Below are 20,773 nucleotides of genomic sequence, written 5' to 3'. Positions count from 1 at the left end.
TGATTAGCTGTGCTGCAGGAGCCTGCTGTGGGACAGCTGGTGCCAATATTCGTGCTGATGATGAGTTTGTGGATTTTCCACCTCCTGCCCTTCATTTTGGTGGTGTTTTGACTTTGGAGCTTGGACCTCTGTGTGGTGGGGTGGTGAGACCTTGTGTGAGGAGAAAAAGAGATGCTTTTGGTCTTGTGCTGAATCCTCCTGTTCCTGAAAGGGAGGGAAGGAGGTGACTGGAATTGTGGCAAGGAATTGGTTTCTAGTTTGAGGCCCAAGTGACTCTCTGCCTCCTAAACCCCTCCCTCAAATCACGTTGTGCTACGAAAATGTTTTGTCCCATCGTAAAATCAGAAGTCAGTATTAGAGAATGAGTTGCAGGCTGCTCTGAGTGGAAAAAAAAAAGGGGGGGGGGTTGGGTGAGAATAGAAGTCAGAGATGTGACTCAATATTGATTTCCACTTGTTTTTGTTGAAACGCTAAAAATGCCAAGATGAAATATTTGGACTTTTCCTCGTGTTTCTTTTCCTTCCTTTTTTTTTTTTTTTTTTTTTTTTTTTTGCTTTGTTTTTGCTAGAATCTCTCTGCCCAGTTTGATTCCAATCCCTGAATAATTCATAGTCTGTAAATAGCTTCCTCCTCCTCGGGTAAATGGAGCCTTTGTCCCCAGTGCTGGGCGAGCTGGGAGCTGTGTGGTGCTGCTGGGGGAGAGCTGGGAGAGCAGAGGGGCTCACGGCCGTGTTTTGTGTCTCCCCGCAGAGTTATGTCATGCCCAGACCACCGCAGGGCTCCATGAGGATTTATGGAAGATGCTCCGTGTCTTGGCGCCTCTGGTGCTCCTTCTGCTGTGGCTGATGCGGATCTGGGCCAGCCCCCATTCCCTGAGGATTGGTGAGTGCACACCTCGCTCTCGTCTGGGTCTGTCCAGCGCTGTTTGGCCACTCTGGGGGAATTCTTGGAGGGGGGAAATCCTGCCTGCCTCGGTGGGGTGTCCCCGTTGAGGTGGGGCTGACACCCTGAGTAAAAAGGTTCTCTCCTTCCTCCTGTGCATGAAATGTGATTTATGGTGAGCGCTCCTGCATTTTGGGAGAGTTCTGTCTTTAGTTTGTAAATGAAATGTGATTTACGGTGAGTTTACACACTGAGCTCCTCCCTTCATTTTGGAAAGGTTCTCTCCTTCCCCTTGTAAATGAAGGGCAGTTTATGGTGAGTTGACAAGGTTGCTGAGCTGCTCTCTGTGTTTTGGAAATGTTCTGTCTTTAGCTTGTAAACGAAGTTAGTTTATGGTGAGTGGACACGCTGGCTGAAGCTCCTCCCTGCATTTTGGGAGTGTTCTCTACTTCTTGTACATGAAGTGCAGTTTATGGTGAGCTGCCACACTGAGCTCCTCCTGCTGTATTTTGGGAGTGTTCTGTCTTCAGTTTGTAAGTGAAATTGGTTTATGGTGAGTTGACACAGTTGTTGAAGCTCCTCTTTGCATTTTGGGAATGTTCTCTCTTTCCTCTTGTAAAGGAGATGCCATTTATGGTGAATTGCCATGTTTGTGTTGGTTTTCATGGTGTTGGTGCTGTTCTTCCTGTGTAAATTCAAAGCCACCCCTCAAAGAGCCACTGAGGAACCAAACTTGTCCGTGCCATGTCCAACCCCCTCTCCTAAACTCCACATAAAATGCAATATTTCTGTCACAAATACATTGATGAGCCAGGGGTGCCTGAGCCCAAACTGCCCCCAGTTCGGGGGTGCCACAAGAAGTGTGATAACCCCAAAATACCCATTTGCAGGGAAGCCCCATGAACTCAGGCTCCTTTGGGCTGTGTTAAAAAGTGTTCAGGAAGAGGCACTGTCATTTTTCCTGGCTGCCTGTGCGGATTAGGGAACAGAAATGCATCCAGAAACCTCGTAATGAAACTCACCTCCCAGTATTGACACTTTGCTCTGTTGTTTAGAAAGGAAACTGCTTCCCCTGGCTGTTCCTCCTGCAGCCACCAGCTGCCTTTATTAACTATTTGTTGCAGATAAGCAGCTGATCTATTCCTGTCCCCATTTGCAACTTGCACAGGTGACACACTTGAAGTAAAATTACCTCTCCCCTCCGCTAGTGGAGCATGAAGCAGCTCAGGAAATATGGGAGGGGAGGGTGTGAGCTGGCAGGAGCTTGGGAAGGGTGGCTGATGTTTTATATCCTCGGCATCCCTGATTCATGTGGAGCTCTCCCTGCGCGCTCCCAGCTCTGCTGCCTGCATTTCTCGTTGATGGGCACATCCTCCGCTTGAGCCAGCAGGCAGGGATGGGGATGGAGGGTGAATCATCAGGGTGCTGAAGGTGAAAATCCTTCACTTTGCACTGTGTCCCGTCTTTTTGGGGAGCACTGTGGGGTTTTGGGAGTGTGGGAAGAAAGGGGAGCTCCCCCGACAGCACGGAGCTGCAAACCTGGGGTCTGTTTGTTTCCCACCTCCCCAGAGTGAAAGGTGAAGATGTTTGAGACCTGGGACTGTGATTTTAAGTTTTTAAGGACTGGAAACTCAAATCTGTGCTGCAGCTTTCCAGGTGGGAATGGCAGCTGCCTTCCAGCTTGGCTTGGCTGGGGGGTTTGATGAGTGTTGTTTCTCCGAGCCACAGTTTCATTTTTACAGCATCTCCAACAAAAAAGTTAATAAAAATAAAGTGCAGAATAAAAAGAGGGGAGAAAATATTACCAGCAGCCCTGAAATCATTCCCAAATGCATGCTCTTGGCAAGGCAGGGAGATATGGTATCTAGCAACATCAATCAAGGCTCTGCATGGGGAAGGAAAAAGAGACCAGCAAGAACATTTAAATATTCCAAGGAAATGCAAGCTAAGTTTAAAACAATCCTGAAAGCCATCTGATAGGGGGCTGCTGGAATGCCCCAGGATGTGATCAGTAACAGGAGGTGAGCTGGGCACTGCCAGGGTGGGTTCTTCACCAGCAAAAAGAGATTATTGCCTGCAGCTCTTGGCTTCAGGCAGAAGGAACCACGGTGCTGCTGAGTCAGGGGCACTTGGCTTGTGAACCGAGCCCTGAGCTTCCCCGCTGCTGCTTTTTTGGGGTTTCGGGTGGATCTTGGCCCTGGCAGCCCTCAGTGGAGCTGAGAGGCAGCAGATTGCCTCATCTCTGAGCACACAGTGAATTTCTGCTGGCCTGGACAGGACCCACAGCGAGTGTTGCATTGCAGTGAGCTTGGGAGGCGTCATCTGTGCAAGAAATCGAGCAGAATGTGGGCTCCAGGGTGACCTTCCCCGTGCCTGTGGCTGCAGAGGAGCAGCCTGGAGCCTCCTGAACGCTCTATTTCTCTCCTTGATACACAGTGGGGGGGGGAAACCATCAGTGCAAACCTGTTTCTTCAGCCTTAAACTGTTTGTTCCTTTCTGATCCAGCCCTGGAGAAAACCTCCTTGTCCTTGTTCTCCTGGAGGCCTTGGTGGGGAAATCCAGATCTAAAAAGCTTTATCCAAAATGGTGATGTTTTAACTAAGAATGTCTTTTGTCAGTCAGTTCCCTGCTCTGTCTGGGTGAATTATTGTATCTGTGCACCTCAAAAGCTGGATCTGATCAGGGAGGGAAGGAGCAGGCAGGGCTGGGAGCGTTCTCAGCAGCTTTAAGAGCTCTGGGAGGGAAGGAATTGCCTCCAGGCAGCCTGTAGAGCTTGGAAGAACCAATGCAAAGCCTCCCAAAATATCCTGGGGTGCAGCGCTTGCCCTTGCACAGGTTGTGTTGCATCCAGCCACCCCAAAAAGCGAAAATCATCAGCTCCCTCCTGCTCTCCAGGGCGACATCTCCCCTGGCCCTGCTTTCCTGCAGCACACAGCGTGTGTGGGAGCAGTTCTGGGTTTGTTTTTCTCCTGTTCACTCATGCTCGAGGAAGTGTCAGGAAATTTGCCTGAGTTATTTGCTGGGTTATTTACTCGGGCTCGCAGAGCAGAGCGTGGGGGCCCTAAATTGGCATTCTCTGCCTTGATTCATTGGGCGTGCTAAAAAGCTCATTTAAAATTCATACCCCGGCCAAAATTGGAGTTTAGCCACGGCGTTGCCCTCACCAGCAGCAGGACCAGGAGCCCTGACAGAGGATCTGCTGACAGGCTCCTTGCAAGGCCTCCTGTAGCCTCTCAGGTGCTCGTCTGTGATTCCCTCTGCCCGTGAAAATCCCTTCCCTGCCTCTGTCTCCCAGCCCTGCAAACTTTACACAACAGCTCCAGCATTTAAGGATGTTTTTTTGGGATGAAACTTGGTGGTTTTCTACCCCATAGTCAGGGACTGTGGCATTAAGGGTGTTTTTTGAGATGAAATTTGGTGGTTTTCTGCCCCCTGCCCCACCCAGAGACTGGGTATCCACCTCTGGCTCAGCTGTCCTTGCTGTCCCAGCGCTTTGTGGTTTCGTCCACCAGAGAAGCAATTTGTGGTCAAAGTCCTCACGAATCCCACCCTGATGCTGGGGTGTCACCAGAAGTGTCACTCTGGGGTGTCTGTCCTTGTTTCTAGGGACGATTCCAGAATTCTGGAGTGCCTGAGGGGTTGTGAATCTCCTGTGACTGCTCTGAACTATAATCATAGAACGATGGAATGGTTTAGGTTGGTTTAAAGATGAAGTTCGAGCCCCCTGTCATGGGCAGGGACACCTTCACTATCCCAGCCTGACCTTGGACACTGCCAGGGATCCAGGGGCAGCTACAGCTGCTCTGGGCACCCTGTGCCAAGGCCTGCCCACCCTCACAGGGAACAATTCCTTCCCAATATCCCATCTAACCCTGCTCTCTGTCAGTTTGAAGCCATTCTCCCTTGTCCTGTCACTCCAAGCCCTTGTAGAAATTCTCTCTCCATCTTTCCTGCAGCTCCTGGCAGGCTGCAGTGAGGTCACCCCAAAGCCTCTCCTCTCCAGGCTGAACAATCCCAATTCTCTCCGCTTTTCATGTCCAGAAGATGTTCTTGGGGATCCCCCAGAGCACGTGGAGCTGTGGGAAACCCCAGGCATTGATCTGGGTGTGCTGGAGGAGGTGGCAAGAGGCAGAACTGGAGCTTTTCCTGCATCGCTGTGGTTGTGTGGAGCCCCTTTATTCCCAGCCCATCCCTCTGTCACGGCCGTGGGTAGCAGAGCATCGTTTGCACGGCCCTGACTCCCTGTGTAATCACCCTCCTGAGGTGTTTATGATGTACTCAAGCACTTTTGCAGTGAGTAAAGGCCCCAGAGCTGCCCTGGTGGATGCAGTTTGTCCATAGGTGTGTCTGAGCTGGAGGGCTGAGGTGAGGGAAAAGCGAGCATTAAAAGCTCATTAAAAATGAACGGTAACAGCAGAGGAATTGGGGATGGTTTGGTTCAGCTCCTTCAGGACACGCAGAATTCTCCTGCAGGCGCTGCAGGGGAGATCCCACAAGGCAGCATTAGCATTTTAAAGGGTGCTGGTGGCTCTGATGATGAAGGTGCAGCCAGCCCCTGGGTGCTGGGGAAGGAGGACGCTGATGTCAGCAGGTACCAGATTCTTCCTCCCAGGAGTGAGGCTGAGATGAAGGGGGGAACCCAGCTGTGCCTTTCAGTGCAGGCAGGCAGAGAGTGCATTTGTGGCGTTGTGGCAGGTTCTGTGCCATCTCCAGCTCCCCCTCTCCTGCTTGCAGCTGGCTCACACAGCTTGAAACTCCTCTTCTCCCTCCTGCTGGGAACATTTAACACACACAAAGCACAAACTCCTTTCCTGGTGTAGCTCTGCCTTAGCCAAGCCCTTTGTGGATGATACTGATGGATCTGGAATAAAGTGGCCGTGGATTTGCTGTTCCCCAGCAGAGGAATGGCCTTACCCTGGCTTTGAACCTGGCCAGGCTGCTGTGATCAGCTCAGAGCACAGGAACAACCTGCAGGGCTCACATGGTGGTGCTGTTGCTGGAAAACCTTTCCACCTGTCATTAGGATGAGCGTTTAATCCCAGCCTGGCTTGGGGAGTGGGGTGGGGTGGGAGGAGGGTGTAGTTACTGGGATAAAATATTAATAGTTCTCCCAATATTAAAAACAGCCAGTTAAGTTTATTAAAGCGAAGCAGGTTCGTAGTTATTTATCATTTGCTGCTGGAGAATGGTGAGAGGTAGAGAAAAATACAATATTCATTTGCTATCTGCCCTTTTAATTTGGTTCTGATTATTCTTCTAGGAGAGTGATGTCTTATTTATGGGCTTAAACTCTTGTGGAGTTATGTGCATAAATATTTTTTTAATAAAAATCACCTGTACAGATGCCAGGCCCTTCAGCAAAGCCTCGTTAAACTTACAGTGAATCACAAATGGTTTGGGTTGGAAGGACCTCACAGATCACCCTGTTCCAGCCCCCTGCCATGGGCAGGGACATCTTCCACTGGATCTGGTTGCCCCAAGCCCTGTCCACCCTGGCCTTAGACACTTCCAGAGATCCAGGGGCAGCCACAGCTTCTCTGGGCAAATTTTATCCTTGGATTCTCTGCAGTTCTCGCCAGCTATTCCTGTGTTCCAGCACTGGGAAGAGTGGCTGCCACTGCCCCATCCTTTTCCCCTTCCTGTCCTGATCTCGTTCAGGCGACTCATCCACAGAGGCTACTCAAGGATAAAATGAGATGAGTTTATTTCAGGAAGAGGCAACTGGAACTGTTCAGAGAGGGGCTGGTGACTGGTGCAGTCATTTATCTACCCTGTTCTTCTCTGGAATGATCTGGTGAGAGGAGTTTCCTCGAAAGCTTTTGGTGCAGGACACCAGGGCAGGGTGTTGAGGCTCAGCCGAGGTCGGCGGTGGGCGCCGGACAGTCTCCACGGGCAGGCAGGAAGTTTGCACACCATTCCCACTAAACCTGTGGATGCAGCTTTTCCTGGGGCTGTGCTCGGCACCCTCTGAGCCTGCAGAGGCAGGAGCTCATTAGCACCATGGAAATGTGAGCGAAAACTGCGGGAGGAGCGCGAGCGCTTCCGAGCGGGAACCGGGATGAGCCGCGAGCGGGTTCTCGAGGGGTGTGGAAATCCCGAGGGATGCAGAAATCCCGAGCTGCACCCTGCTTCATTTGGCTTTGGTTTCCAGCAGTGAGAGGGGCCTGTTTGGCAGATTGACAGGACTGGCTACCAAGAGGGAGAGGGGAATTGATGGCTTCCTCCACCACGGAGGTTTGTACACGAATTCTGTGTGATCAAGGTTGGATGTGTTTGGCTTAAAAATCAACTGAGCCTCATCCTGCAGGGAAACTGCGTGGAAAAAAGAGGAGCTTGGTGCAGAGCAGGGAAACTCCATGGAGAAAAGAGGGGCTTGGTGCAGAGCAGGGAAACTCCATGGAGAAAAGAGGGGCTTGGTGCAGAGCAGGGAAACTCCATGGAGAAAAGAGGGGCTTGGTGCAGAGCAGGGTGAGCTGCCCTGCAACGGGAAGGTGTCCGTGGCATCAGGCAGATCCTGCCCAGCAGAGCAGTGCCCCTTGCCTGGCGTGGGAGGGCTCTGCCTCTCTCCAGGCTGCAGCTTTGCCACATAAAACATAATGAGCTCCCCATCTCCAGCGGAGGAATCCAGCTCTGTAATAATGTGAATAATAAATAATAAGCAGATTTATATTTCAGATCGGTGCCACAGGGCATGGAGTGAGGAGGGATGGGGAGTCAGCCAGACAGATCATCTCCTTCCATCTCTTGCACCTCTGTGGCAAGAGTTATTTTTCCTGATCTGTTCCTATTCATTAATGTCCGAGAGGCAGGTTATATTATCCACCCCAGGAGGCCTTTAAGCTTTGTTTTGATTCATTATACATCCACATACATATTATATAGATATAGATCTCTCTGTGCAGAGCAGCTGCATGGGGAAAGCGGCTGGTAGTTATGGAAAAGAGCCACGTTACTTAAGCAGCAAATCAACGTTCTATTTCTTCACTCTCTTGTTTATTGAAAGCCATTTAGCCACCAGCACGGGGGGAAGCTGTGGTGCCCCTGGGCACAGCAGCAGCTGCTGCCCTGGCCTGTGTGGCTTTGTGGGTTTGGAAGGTGACTGGGTTGGAAGCAGTGCTAATCCAGCAGGAAAGGGGAATTTAAGGAGAGGAGCCAGGCAGAGAGGGGCTGGTCAGTGGGAAGGTCACATTTATCTCTTGCGGGCACAGTCCTGAGCTGTGGCAGGGTGACAGAGGACAGGCACGGATAGGTGCATGTGCAGAATTTTGTATCAAAGGTCTGGTTTTTTACATTTGTTCCTGAATATTAAACATTCTCCCAGAGCCAAGGATCAGGATCTGAGAGTCATGTAACTTGTTTTATATCTAAATACTGCTCCTGCCCCTGGGCAGCACTTTGTGTGTTTAGCTGCTGAGCCACTTTTAATGCAGATCTTCTTGCTTCACACAGAGAAAGCTACAGATAGCAAGAGCTACTCTGCAATTTCTTTCATTATTTTTTCATATATATATGAATAAAAAAGTCAATTACATGAATGAAAGATCCTTGGTTGCCTGCCTAAACAGCTGCCAAAATGAATTCCAACTCGGAGCCAAATTCAGCAGAGCTGGAATTTCTGCAGAGAGTTCCAGTGTGGCGTGAGATGGGATTGTGCACGAGGCTGCATTACGGATTCCTGCTGCCCAGCCCCTCGCCCCTGGCTATCCGTGTGGGCAGCGAGGGAGGATGGATTTCACTTCACTGCAGGGCTGGATTAAATCTCCTCCTCAGAGCCGAGCTGGGGCGAGAGCCACCACCCTGCCAGGCTGCTGCCTTGGCATCCAGAGCACCTGGTACACGCATGCCAACCTCGGTGATGCTTGGAGCTCCAAATCTGTTCCTCCCCACAGACCAATTAACTTGTGTGTAAGGAACCATCTGAAGTGAGCAGGAGAATTTTGGGATGTAGACGGGAGTTAAATAATTTGGATAAGCACGTAGGGGAGGCAAGTCCTGCGCAGAGGCAGGAGCAGCTCTGGGAGTGACTCCTGAGGATGGGGCACCTCTGGATGCCTGGCTGAAGAACATGTTCTTTGTTTTTAGGGAACTGCGGGTCTGCAGGGACCATGATGTGATTGGAAGGTCCTTTTCGGGCAGTGAGGGGGAGGAGAGTCTTTAGGCAGATTTTAGGTAGATGCCCAATTTCCTCAAGGTGAGTGGAGATAAAGCCGAATTTGTTACCTGGGAGCTGTTGGAACCTTTCTGGGAAGGGCAGGGAGAGGACGGCAGATGGGAGAAGGACAAAAAGCCACTCCAGCTCCAGCCAGTTGGAGCAGGGCTGAGATCCCCACCCTGGGAGTGCAAGGAAGGGTTTCTTTGTGCTCCAAGCCTCGTGCTCATGGTTCATTCCTCCTGCTGTGTGACTCTTGGCACGTTCCCTTGTCCTTGCCCCGTGGATGGGTGGGCTGCAAGCTCAGGAGCTCTCCAGGCTGCCGCATGCCCAGAGCTGAGCTCAGCGAGGTGTTAAAGCCCTCTTGCCGAGTTTAGGCACTGCAGGGCTGCTGGGCAACCTTCCCAGAAGAGGAGCTTTTGACCTAGCAGGGCATTTATCTCGAGTGCCCCTCCACAGCTAATTGCTGCTGGCTCGGTGTCAGATAAACACGGCCCCTGAGAAGCTGAAATCCCAAATTGCCCTGGCTCAGATCCAGCAGCTCCCACTCTCCATATCCAGGTGTTCGGGACACGCAGCACTTGGAAAAGTCCCAATCCCAGAAGTGGAGAGCAACCTGCTGACAAAGCAGGGTGAGTGGTGGCTCCTGCCCTTCCCTTGCTCCCTGCTTTGTGCTCCTCGTCCTCCTCTTCTTCCTCTCTGAGATCAGAGCTGCTGGCTGAGATTGCTGAGGAAAAAGGGAAGGATGGAAGGATCTGACAGAATGAAATTTGCTTTGCTGTGGGGTGTCAGCTGTGAAGAGCAGGGGAGCACAGGGGAGAGAAGAAAAACACCCAGGGCACAACCCATGGCAGAAAAAATGGGGGCCTTTTGTCACTGGGACAACCATCCAAGAGCTTTGGGGGGGTGGCATCATAGCCCAGAGCTCTTTTTTGGGGTGTTATTTGGAGAGGAGAAGAATGTGGGCAGCCTGGGAAGCAGAAGGTGACAATCCTGGCTGGAGGAGAGTGCAGAGAATGCAGATGTGACAGCAGAGAGGTGGAGCTGGGAGGGAGCTGAGTGCAGCAGGAGCAGCTCAGCCTGGCCTTGCCCTGACTCCAGCCCTGCCAAATGAGGGCTGTGGATGTCAGGAGGCCGCAGGGAGGGACGGCTCCTGTTCCCAAAGACATCACTAATGAATTCCTCTTGCACCTCCAGACACTGCAGGGCCTTGGAGAGACTAAATGTAACTTTATGTGAAAGTGATGGCTGAATGTCAGCGCTGCTGTCGGAGCCAATTTGGGAGCTGGAAAGTGCTGAAAGAATTAAGATTGTTAAATGGAAATAAGTCTACTTGGTTGAGATAAAATAGGGTTTAAATGAGTGAAATTATCAGTGGATTACCCTTGTTAGAGCACTGCCTTATTTAATAAACTGGGTTTAATCTGCTGCGAGCATTCCTGAAGGGAGAGCTCAGCCTGTGGAGGTGCAGGGATGTGAGGAAGGGGGAGCACCAGCTGTGCCATCATCCTCTAGAATGGAGCCACAGGAGCAATAACTTGCCCAGGAGTGCTTTGTACTTTCACAAGGATCTTTTTCGCTGCTTTAGAAGTGGATTAATCTTTGTTCAAGTTTCTCTTGCTGGCAGATTTGGGATGGGATCATCTCAGAGTGGGGATCACCTTGATACCTCTGGATCCCTCATGTCCCTGGGGAGCAGTTTTAGAGCAGGGCCATGCAGTGCTCCATCCTTTTTGGGGTAAAATGATGCACTCAGAGCTCCCCTGGAGTGCTGCAAAGGGAGGGAGCAGCCTCTCGCTGCGTTTAGGAGAGAAAGAGAGCGCTGGGAGCCTTGAGTGCTGCAGTTTTACCCAAAGAGAGAGTGCAGGAATTACTAATGGCCACTGGCTACCTGCTTCTGCAGGAACAGAGCTGCTGCAGCCAGGTGCTTTGGGCCAGCTTTACCTGGCCGCCTGACTCAGTGCAGGTGTCACCTGTCACCTCTCGTGTGCTCTGGAGCCGTCTCTCTGCAGCAGCAGCCCTGAAAGCAGAACTGCTCCAGATGCTTCTGGAATTGCCCGTGGAGGGAAGGAGCTGATATTCTCTCAGCGCTTTTGGGACCCTGCTCTTGGCTGCTGGAGCTCTGAGCCCAGGAGGTGACGGTCCCTGGCCTAGGGGGGAGCATCTGGTACAAAGGCACAAGGAGGGATGGAGCTTGATTTTCCTCTTAGTTGTGCAGCCCTGAGGTTTCAGAACATCTTGTGTTCTTTACTTGCAGGATTCATGAATTTTCATTCTTTTTTACAGACAGTTTTAAGAGAGAAATCAAATCATTGGTGGGTTGGGAGGCTCAGGTGGGATGCAGGAATCCGGGATCAAATTCCAGCCTTGGGGTAACCAGGTTGTGGGTAACCCACCTGGATTATGCTCTTATCTCTTCAAAGGAGCCTGTCTCCCGTAAGTATTACATTTTTGGTAGCCTTGCAGTTGTCAGAAGGGCTGATAAAGCTGGCTGCAGGGAGAGCTGAGCCCAGCCTGGATTTTTATCTCTTTTCCTGGGCTTCTCCAGCAACCTGGTCTCTATAAATGCCAAAAGTTCTTGTGTGTCACGCAGCTGAAATTGTGTTCGGGGGGGAATTTAGGGCTGGAGGAAGGCAAGGAAGGGGCTCTGTGTCCCCACTCTTGCTGGAGGGATTGCTGTGCACTCCCTAGAGCAGACTCCCAGGAGCTGGGCTGTCCCCTGGAATTATTCCTGGTTTCCTATCATAGAGGCGCAGGCTGGGATGAATGCCTGAGCTCCAGCCCGAGGCTCATCCCTGTCCTGGGGTGACTCTAATCCCACATGAGCTTAAAACTTCTGTGATCTCCTTGCCAAGCCCAGGGGGCAACGAGGGCTGGAAAGTTGTGACGTGGGGTCAGCCTGGGTTTGTCTGAGCATCTCCTCACTCATCACAGATTCCAGCCTCCCCTTTGTAGTCCCCAGGACCTGGCAGGATCGGTGCTTTGGGATGCCCGTGTGTGCACGTTGTGGTGTTCAGCATCTCACATCCTCCACCTTGTTTCAGCCCTGATCCACGGCAGCTCCGCTGGGGCAGGATGCTCCCGAGCTCAGCCCTTCCTTCCCCCTGCAGAGAGGTTTTTCTGGTCATGCTCAGCTGCCCCCACTTGTCCATATTCCCATTTTTCCAGCAGCAAGTCCATTCTGCTCTTTGGCTTCGGCACTTCAGGACGTTTTGTTCCACATCCCAGTAGAGCTTGGCAGTTGCAGACCTTTAGTGTTGATTGCCCGTGGTATTTCCACCCATTTCAGTGGATGGAATATCCACTGGAATATCACACAGAATTTTTTGGCATTCTCGCTTCACTGGGGGCCCTGCTACAGTGGCAAGAAGAACTTTTATCATCCCAGCCATGCCTGGAAATCCAATGATCTTAATGACCACAGAAGATAAAGCAAAAAACAGAGGAGTTGGCAAGGAAATACCTTGCAGTGCTCTGGCAAAGCCATAAATACCCCATGTAACACCCAGCACAGATGCCTCATGAGCCCCAGCTGAGTTTTTTAGGGCCAGGTGAGGCTGGCAGTGGCTTTGCCCAAGTCTCCATGTCCCCAGCATGACCAGTCTTTGCCATGGGACAGCTGTGGCACAAGGCAGGCCGTGTGGGTGCCCAGCTTGGCACGACTGAGGAGGATCAGCATGGTAGGAGATGGGTCTGAGCTGCCCAACTCAGATTTTTGGAGCAGAAATCTCGTTTTCCCTCGGCTGTGGTTGAAATCCTGCTCTTCCCTCCTGCATTTAAATCCCATGGAGCATCTCATTAGGAGCAAATGATGCCTCGGGCAAGCGGAGCTGTAGAAAAGTAATCTTTATTAAGCACCCTCAGTGGTCAGAGTTGCTTGATGAGCTCTGGAGTTTTATTTGCAGGCAGCTTGGGTTGTTGTTGGGCAGGAAAAGGCTTTGAGCTCCCTCCATTCCCATCTCCAGGCTGCTGTTTTCCATTTCTGCCCTCAGTCCCTTCAGCCCTGCAGACGCTGCTGGCAAAGCTGTTAGCATGGGGAACAAAGTGAGGAAAAGAGGCTGGGGGTGATAAGTCAGGAACGTGAGGAGGGATTCAAGGTGCCTGCAGCTCACCCTGAGTCGGGCACAGACATGGATTTCCCTGGAAAAAAAGGTGTAAAGAACCCACAGGCTGATGTGGCTTTTTGCTGGCGAGCCAGAGGGGGGATGGATTGAAGAGCTCTGGGACATGAAGCAGGACATGGGGTGTGAGTGAAGGTGTTCCCACCACAGGTAACCCTGAGCTGCTGGAGGCTCTGCTGCTGCACAGGGTGGGATATTTCCAGGCTGAGCCGCAAACCTGGAATCTCTGCTGCCTTTGCTTCTCCTTCTCCTCAGAGAATTCCCAGGGCAGCTGTGGCTGCCCCATCCCTGGCAGTGTCCCAGGCCAGGCTGGACGGGGCTTGGAGCAGCCTGGGATAGTGGAAGGTGTCCCTGCGCATGGCAGGGGTTGGAATGAGATGATTTTAAGTTCCTTTCCAACCCAGACCATTCTGGGATTTTATGATTTCCTGGCTCCTGCCCTTTTGAATGACAAACCGCGACGGATCCGTGGCTGTTTGTTGTCCTGGGGCTGTCAGGTTCCATTGTGAGGAAATGGGAAGCATTTTCAGGCATTAGCTGGCAGCACAGAGAGTTTTAGAGTAGCAGTTCATGGCACTGAACATGCTTTTGGAAGACGTGTCCTCATGCTTGGAGAATCAATTAACCTCGAAAAGATTTGGTGGCTTGGTTAGAAGAACACTGGCTCTGAGAATTTCCTCTCCCACTGCTAAAATTCAGCATGAAGCATGGATGGTTTCTAGCACTGGAAGGTGAGGTGAGAACAAAAAAAAGAGAATAAAATAACAGCATAATGCCAGAAGAAATGCAAAAAAAATATATCTATAAAAAAGAGAGCATCTCTGTGACTAAAACCCTTCTGAAAAGCAGATATTTGCTGAATATAGCTGTTTTAAATGTCCTGGCTCTGTTCTCTGCTCTTCCCCACCCTCCCCACCTGGAAGCCCTCCAGTGTTATCTGTGCTTGAGAAGGCAGCACTGGCTGTGTGTTCTGCCCGAGCCAGCACCTGCAGGGAGCTGCAACAGGTCCCTGTCTGCCTGCTCCGTGGTTTTGGAGCTTTTTTGGGGAGGGAAAAGCAGAGTGATCTGTGCACAGCAGTGGGGAAGGGTGTCCTCAGCTGCTCTGCTTGCAGGCTCAGGACAACCTGTCAGGGCTAAAGCTCCTGCTCCCCTGGGAGACTCCTGATGCTTGGAATATCATCCCTTCCCCGCTGCTTTTATGGATTTCTCTGCCAGGGCTGAATTAAAGCAGCTTCTCCAGCGCTGTGGGGGAAAAGTGTTATGACCTCCTTGACCTGAAGTTCTCACCCCAGCAGCCTCGTCCTTCCCAGTCCCACAAGGGGCTCGAGGAGGGTGGGTTTTGCTTTCAGTTGCAAAAAGTGAAAAGTACAGTGGGATTTAATGCAGGCATTGCTGCTTACATCTCTCACCTCTTCTTCCTTTCTGATTCTCAGCCCTGGGTTTGAGGCATCTGGATGAAGCATTTCCAGGAGAAGCACCAAACTCTGGCTTCCCCTTCTCAGAAAACCATTCCCTGGGTACTAAGAGTGGATTCAGTTAAAAAGCTGAGAATCTGGAAATGCAAAACATTAGCATTGAGTTCAGGTGTTTTTCCAGCCAGGTTATCAACACCTGAGCGGGGAGAGCAGGTGGATTTCTTGTGGCACCGAGAGCAGCAGGGGCTGAGAGCTGTGGTTGTTCTACAGGGCTCTGGCCAGTTTTTTTTCTGCTTCTTGTAAGCCTGGGCACGCCACGCTCATGCTTTAGATTTCAGTCTCAGCTTGCTAATCTGCTTTCTGACCTATAGAAGAAAATAGCTGGTAATTATTTGTTTACTTTGCGCAATTCAGCTGTGCAAGAGCTTCCTTAGAAGAGCCAGGCTGGGTGATTAGGAGGGGAGGTTTATTTTATTGTATTTTGATTTAGCTTATTTTCCCTGGCACAATTTCTTTTCATTTGGAAGGGCTGAATTTCTTGGGGAGGGTTTTGCCTTTTTTTTTTGGAGGCTTGAACTCCGTGGCTGCGTTCAGTCTGTGAAAGAGCGAAAAATGAAGCAGAGAGGGGTTGTGGGGGGGTGAAAAGTCAATTTGGATGTGCTGTGTTGTCAGGGTTTGGGAGATGGGGCTGGCCCGAGGCCATGGAGCACGGCAGTGTCACCTTGATGGATTTGGAGGGACTGTGAGGCACAGCCTGGGCTGATTTTCCCCCACGTTATTCCTCAAATTCAATCTGACCCCGTGCTGCACCGCGGTTCCGTGAAAGCAGGAGGGTGCTGAGCATCGTGCAGACAACAAAACCTCTCTTCTGGGCTGGGATTATTCAACTAATCTCGTGATTATGGTGATAATCCCCTTTGCAGCCATGCCCCTCTCCGAGGAGCTTTTCCCTCGGGGCCTTCCAAGTCCCAAATCCCATTTTCTCCTGATGCTGAAGTGCTCTATATTAAATTAAGGCACTCTCAGGGATCAGAGGTGTAAAAGTCCTGTGGTACTTAAAGCTTCGGAGTCTCCTGCCTGCCTGACCTCCTTGGGGCTCGTGGTAGGGATGGAAGAGAGGGGCTCTCCTGTTGGAGAGAAGATGGATTTTGATATTTTACTCCTTGTTTTTGGAGCAGGACGAGCTGTGGGCAGGGTCACAGCCTGGCCAGCGATGCCCTGGGGGCCAGATGATTCCAGGTAGGGTTTTCCTGCAGGCACCTCCGAGGCCAGGCAGGGGAAAGCAGCTCCGTTCCCTCTCCCGCTGCCAGGTGCTCGGCGGCAAATAAATATTTTGCTCACAACTCATTGGAGGTGGCATCTAACCAGATGTGCTCTCACTTGGTGCAGCAGGAGATTTATTTGGTTGTCCATTTATAGCTTATTATTTCCTGCTGTTCCCCCCTCCCCAGCCTAATAGCAGTTTGCTATCCACCAGGGTATACATTTTCTTCTGATTAAGTGCCGCTTAGCCGTTGGCTGCTTGCTCATTTTACTTTTATAGACACATTTACAGAGGCACAAGCGCCCAGGAGCAAGGGTAAGGAGAATGGAGACTCGCAACAGCTTGATTAGATTGGATTTTAATAAAGTTTCCAGCTAAGCTGCATCACAGCTATTCCTCAGCGTGCGGATCATCTCCAGAGGTCCCTTTCAACCCTGGTTATTCCGTGGTGCTGGGGAAGGGGTTGCACAGCTCCTCACCTGTGCAGTGGGAGAGAATTCCCGTGCAATCGTTCACCAGCAGGGCTGTCTGAGCTCTGAACACCTCCGAGCTCTTCTCTCTGGAGCGAGGAGAGATTTTTTTTTTCCCCGTCTTTCCGCGGCTGCTAATTAGTTGCAGATGATGAGATAATTTATAAAAATTAGGAGTGATTTTCCCTCATTGTGCTAATATCGCTTGGCAATAAAACTGCTCTTTTAAGAGGGTGACTTTTCCCTAATGCAGGGATCAAGGCTAAAAATACATCCCTGTGTGTGTCAGCAGGGGGGGGGAGCGTGCTCCATCACCACGCGCGAGGAGCTGTTTCAGAAGTTCATCAGAACCACGAGAATGAACTCAAATTGAAATGCAAATCCCAGCCTTGCTGTTTGGGAAGGAGATGCTTGACGGTGTCACCTTGGTGGCAGGGCAGGAGGGAAAAGCAGAACGCAGCTGCTGTGGCAGGAGGCCCCGGCGTGGAGCAGACAGCGCGTGTGACGGGGCAGGGAATCGGCACGGGGAAGGTCGCTGCTCCCTCTCCCCTTCCCCAGCAGTGACAGTGACTCAGTGCCAGCTCCCCACGGCACCAGGCAGGAGCAGCAGCTCGCAGGGAGAGCGACAAGAGCGGTGTTTTGTCTCCTGTGTGCAGCGCCTGGGGGACCAGGATGCGGGAGCCAAGGGAAGGGGTGGGAGCAGAGTGGGGCTCAGCTCCCAGCTCTGCCTCTCCACGGGCTCCCCGTGGCGCTGGGACACGTTCCCTGCGGAGCTGGGGCTCAGGGATGGTGCTGGGGTTTGTTCCCTGTGCCAATTGTGGGTTTGGAAGGTGCTGTTGGCCCCTTTAGCTGGTGTAGGATCAAGGTGAGCCCTGTGTGTGCATCCTCGGTCTAGAGGGAACTGAGAAACAGGGGGGTTGCTGTGGCAGTTGTTTGGAAAAAGACATTCATTTGGCTGAAGAATGAATTTTCCATGAACTCAGAAGGCCTCCAGCACTCCCTCAGGCTCCTAATGATTTTGTCACGGCGTTAATCCCTCAGGTGAGCGGCGGCATTTTGATATCAGCAAACAAATTACGTTTTCTGCGCAGATAACCCAATCCAGAGTCAGGCATGGGAGCAGAAAGCAATTCATCAGCTCCTGATGGGCTCTGCAGATCCCAGGCAGGGCTGGATTCAGCCCCGGTGTGCAGCTCCCTGTATCCCATGGCATTCCAGGGAATGTGTGTCACCCCAGGACACCTGGTTTTGTATTTTGAGAGGCGCAATGCCTGTGCTGGAGAGTTTCCAGGAAGGCAAATCCGGGGAGGAATGGAGGTGGGGAGGATCAGCTGGTTCTGTGCAACAAGGGATTGATATGTTGAGCTCGAAGGAAGTGGTGGGTACAGGAAGTTTTCGCAGATTTAAGAGGAAAGTGGCCGAGCACAGGGGAGAGAAAAGCACTTAGGAGTTATTAAGTATATAAACAACATCAGTTTCAGAAGTTTCCTAACCTGAGAGCAGCCCAGGGCTGGGAGGCTATTAGCAGGAATTATTGGATGGACTTTTGCTTTGACAGTAACATTTGTTCTTGCGATCCAGATATGAGGCAGAGGCACAGAGAAAATGGAAGGAATTGCCTGTAGCAAGCTCTCAAATTAGCACCTCTATCTCCCAAGCCCCAGCCTGGTGCAGTGTCCATCAAGGCTGGGAAGTGTGGAAATCTGCCCAGGCTGTTAGCAACAAACAGAGGGAAGTTGTGGCAGCAGTGACGCAGGTGCAGAGGGCTGAACCAGCAGGGTCGGGGTGGGGAAGGGTTGGGAGCAGCACCTGGGAACTGGAAAATTCAGCTTGGATTCATCCCCTGGTTTAGTGGGAGCAGAATGAATGTAAACCTGTAAAATATTTGGGTTTTTATCCCAGGAAACAAAGCACTCCTCTCCCATTTCTGTAGCTGCGCCTTCATTTCTGCTTTTTAATGGCATCCCTAAATATCTGCTTCATCTCTAAACGATTCTGTCCTACGCTTTATGGTGGGATTATCTTGCTCTCCCCATTTCTCCTACCTCAGATTTAGTTTTTAGGAAGAGCAGGCTGTGTTCATTCAACCTCTCTGGAGATGTTGATACACAATTCTTTCCAGCATTTTATTGGTGTCCGTTGGATCCCTTCTAATTGAAGCATCTTTGCAGTTTTGGGTGCCTTGCTTTATCCCTGTCAGACACAGAGGCACGAGCACAACCTCGCTGAGACTCCATCAGGGAGGACCCCTATCCTGGGTTAATTTTATCCATGTGTGCCTTTGAATCTCCCCTTCCTGAGTCCTCTCTGATTCAGTCTCTCAGACATTTTTTTCTTCAGTTTTCTTCATTTTTTCTTCTTCTTTTTTTTTTTTTTTCCCAAACTTGCAGCCTCCTGACGGTGTGGCCAAAAGCTGAGTGGCCTCAGGCTGTGCTCTTGTCCAGCATGAGTGAGGAAAGCTGGAGGGGGGTGTGGACAAAAGGCAGAGCTGGGACAAGAGCATGAAAATTCCCATGAAAACCAGGGAATTTGAGCTGGAATTTGGACCAGCTGGGCTTGTCTCCTTGCATCCTTTAAATCCCTTCCGATCAGCCTGTTCTTCTGTGATGGCTGCAAGAAGCTTATCAGTCATTTATCTGCTAAGATATGTCAAATCTATTTATCTAGACAGTGTAATAAATATTCCTGACTTAGATCCATCCATCCAAATGTTAGCAAAGTTGTGGTAAAAGTTGATCCTCTAATGCAGGGAGCCCCTCTACTTTTACTGCGCTGTCCTCTGCCTTCGTTCCTTATTCTCATATTCCTTATGTTGCATGCAGATTAATTTGGGATATTTTCTAGGCTCCTTGTAAGCACAAATATTTGATCATTATCAAGAATCAAATTACAACGTTAATTAAGTTTTTTTGCAACTGGAAACAAACGTTAACTGGCAAAGACAGAAATGCATCTTCACTGTATTTGAATTCCTTTAATTGTCAGTGGAATTGGAGTGGAATAGGATGGGGTATGGTGGAATGGAATAAAATGGAATTCCAGCTGGTCCAGAGGCTGAAAGGGGGTTTGGAAACCTCCTGTGGATCTGGGAGCGTGTGACTGGTGCTGGGATGGGAAAAGCAGAGGAGGGGAAAGGTGGAGCAGGGAGAGGATGAGGAGGGAACCCCTCACCTCTCATTAGCAGGTGCTGCTTGTTCTTTAGAAGGGAAAAACCAAACCCCCTGGGCCCCCTGGCCCTGCAGGTCGATAAAATGAGCACTCACTAATGGCTGAATCAGAGACTCGACAACTTCATTCCACGTGTAAAATCAATGGTGGTTACCCGGCTCTGCCGATTGATCTGAGCTGCAGGACGTCAGCACGGCCTGCCCGCGGGCTGGGCGCTGACAGAGGTTTGCTAAACATGTCTGCAGCCCATTAAAAGACACTCTGAACACTCTTCCCGGTGGGCCAGACCTTCCTCTGATCCTCCATCCGTGCTCCCTGCAGGGCATTCCCGCACCCACGGCCAGGTGAGCTGCCGGCACAGGTGTCCTGGAGCAGCCAGGCCACGGGCAGAGCAGGAAGGTCAGCTCATGATGTAAAAGTCCACGCTACTGAAGGGCTGCTGAGGTGATTTTGTAGCTTCTGGACTACTGCTGGGAGGCCTGGATGTAAATGACAACTCAGCTAATAAGGTCTAATTGGCTATTAAAGGAGGAAGCGGCCCCGGAGATGCTGAAGGCCAATTAACCCTGGGAGCCTGACAGTGCTGCTGTGCAGTGATGTGTGAGAGCCTTTCACAAACAGGGAGCAAAGGGGCACTGGGTTTGGGCCTTACCCAAACCCTCTGGAAGGTGCTGGTGTATTTCAGTGCTCACTTGCAGGTGCTCACCTGCCTTTGTAGTGAGAGAGGATTTAGTGGCTGAGCAGTGCGGGCACAACCCCTACAGACGCCCGGTGGGCATCAAAGGGGTCCTGGCGAGGTGGAACTTCTCAGGAGGGTGATTTTTTTAAACTCTGCTCAGCTCTGAGGGGCTAAAAGCTGAGTCAGGTGAGGTGGATCCGTAGCGAAGGCGCTTTCCTGCATCAGGCTGTGATGGAGACAAATGCCAGTGAAACCAGGTACCAACCCCGAGGCTGGGGACCAGGGGGAGGCAGGAAATGCCTTGGAATGCTGAGATGGATTCTTGAGCAAGCCAGTCCAAAGGCTGTGGAAGCCACCAGGGGCTGTGGGAGGCCCAATCAATCATCCTGCCTCAAACACTGTGTGAGATCAGGGCCGTGGGGAGCCCGGGGTTTTTGACACAGGCTTGTTGCTAATTTGAATAAACAAATTGCGTCTAATGGCTTTGTCTTCTAATTGATGCCAGTGCCTTCTTGATGAGGGAAAACAGAGATACTCAGTGTTGCAAAGCAAGCTACCTGTTTCCAGAATCTGTTTTTCTGCTAGGAGTGGGCAGGCAGAAAATGGGATTGGGTGGATTTGATGA

General features: G+C 51.1%; 1 protein-coding gene across 1 annotated transcript in view; it reads left to right on the top strand.

Moving 5' to 3' along the window:
* Window positions 1-785: 785 nt before the first annotated feature.
* GRIK4 (glutamate ionotropic receptor kainate type subunit 4) overlaps window positions 786-20,773 on the top strand; it is a gene marked incomplete at its 3' end in the record, with an annotated part of 114,946 nt that continues 94,958 nt past the window's right edge. The window contains exon 1 of the mRNA XM_082297104.1: window positions 786-882. Within this exon, the coding sequence (XP_082153230.1) occupies window positions 801-882 (82 nt within the window). The 5' untranslated portion in view covers window positions 786-800. The remainder of the gene's footprint in view (window positions 883-20,773) is intronic.

Source organism: Coloeus monedula, assembly GCF_965178545.1.
Source record: "Coloeus monedula genome assembly, chromosome: 25".
Lineage (NCBI taxonomy): Eukaryota > Metazoa > Chordata > Aves > Passeriformes > Corvidae > Coloeus > Coloeus monedula.
Note: the sequence above shows the minus strand (reverse complement) of the source record. Positions and strands in the feature narration are given on the sequence as shown.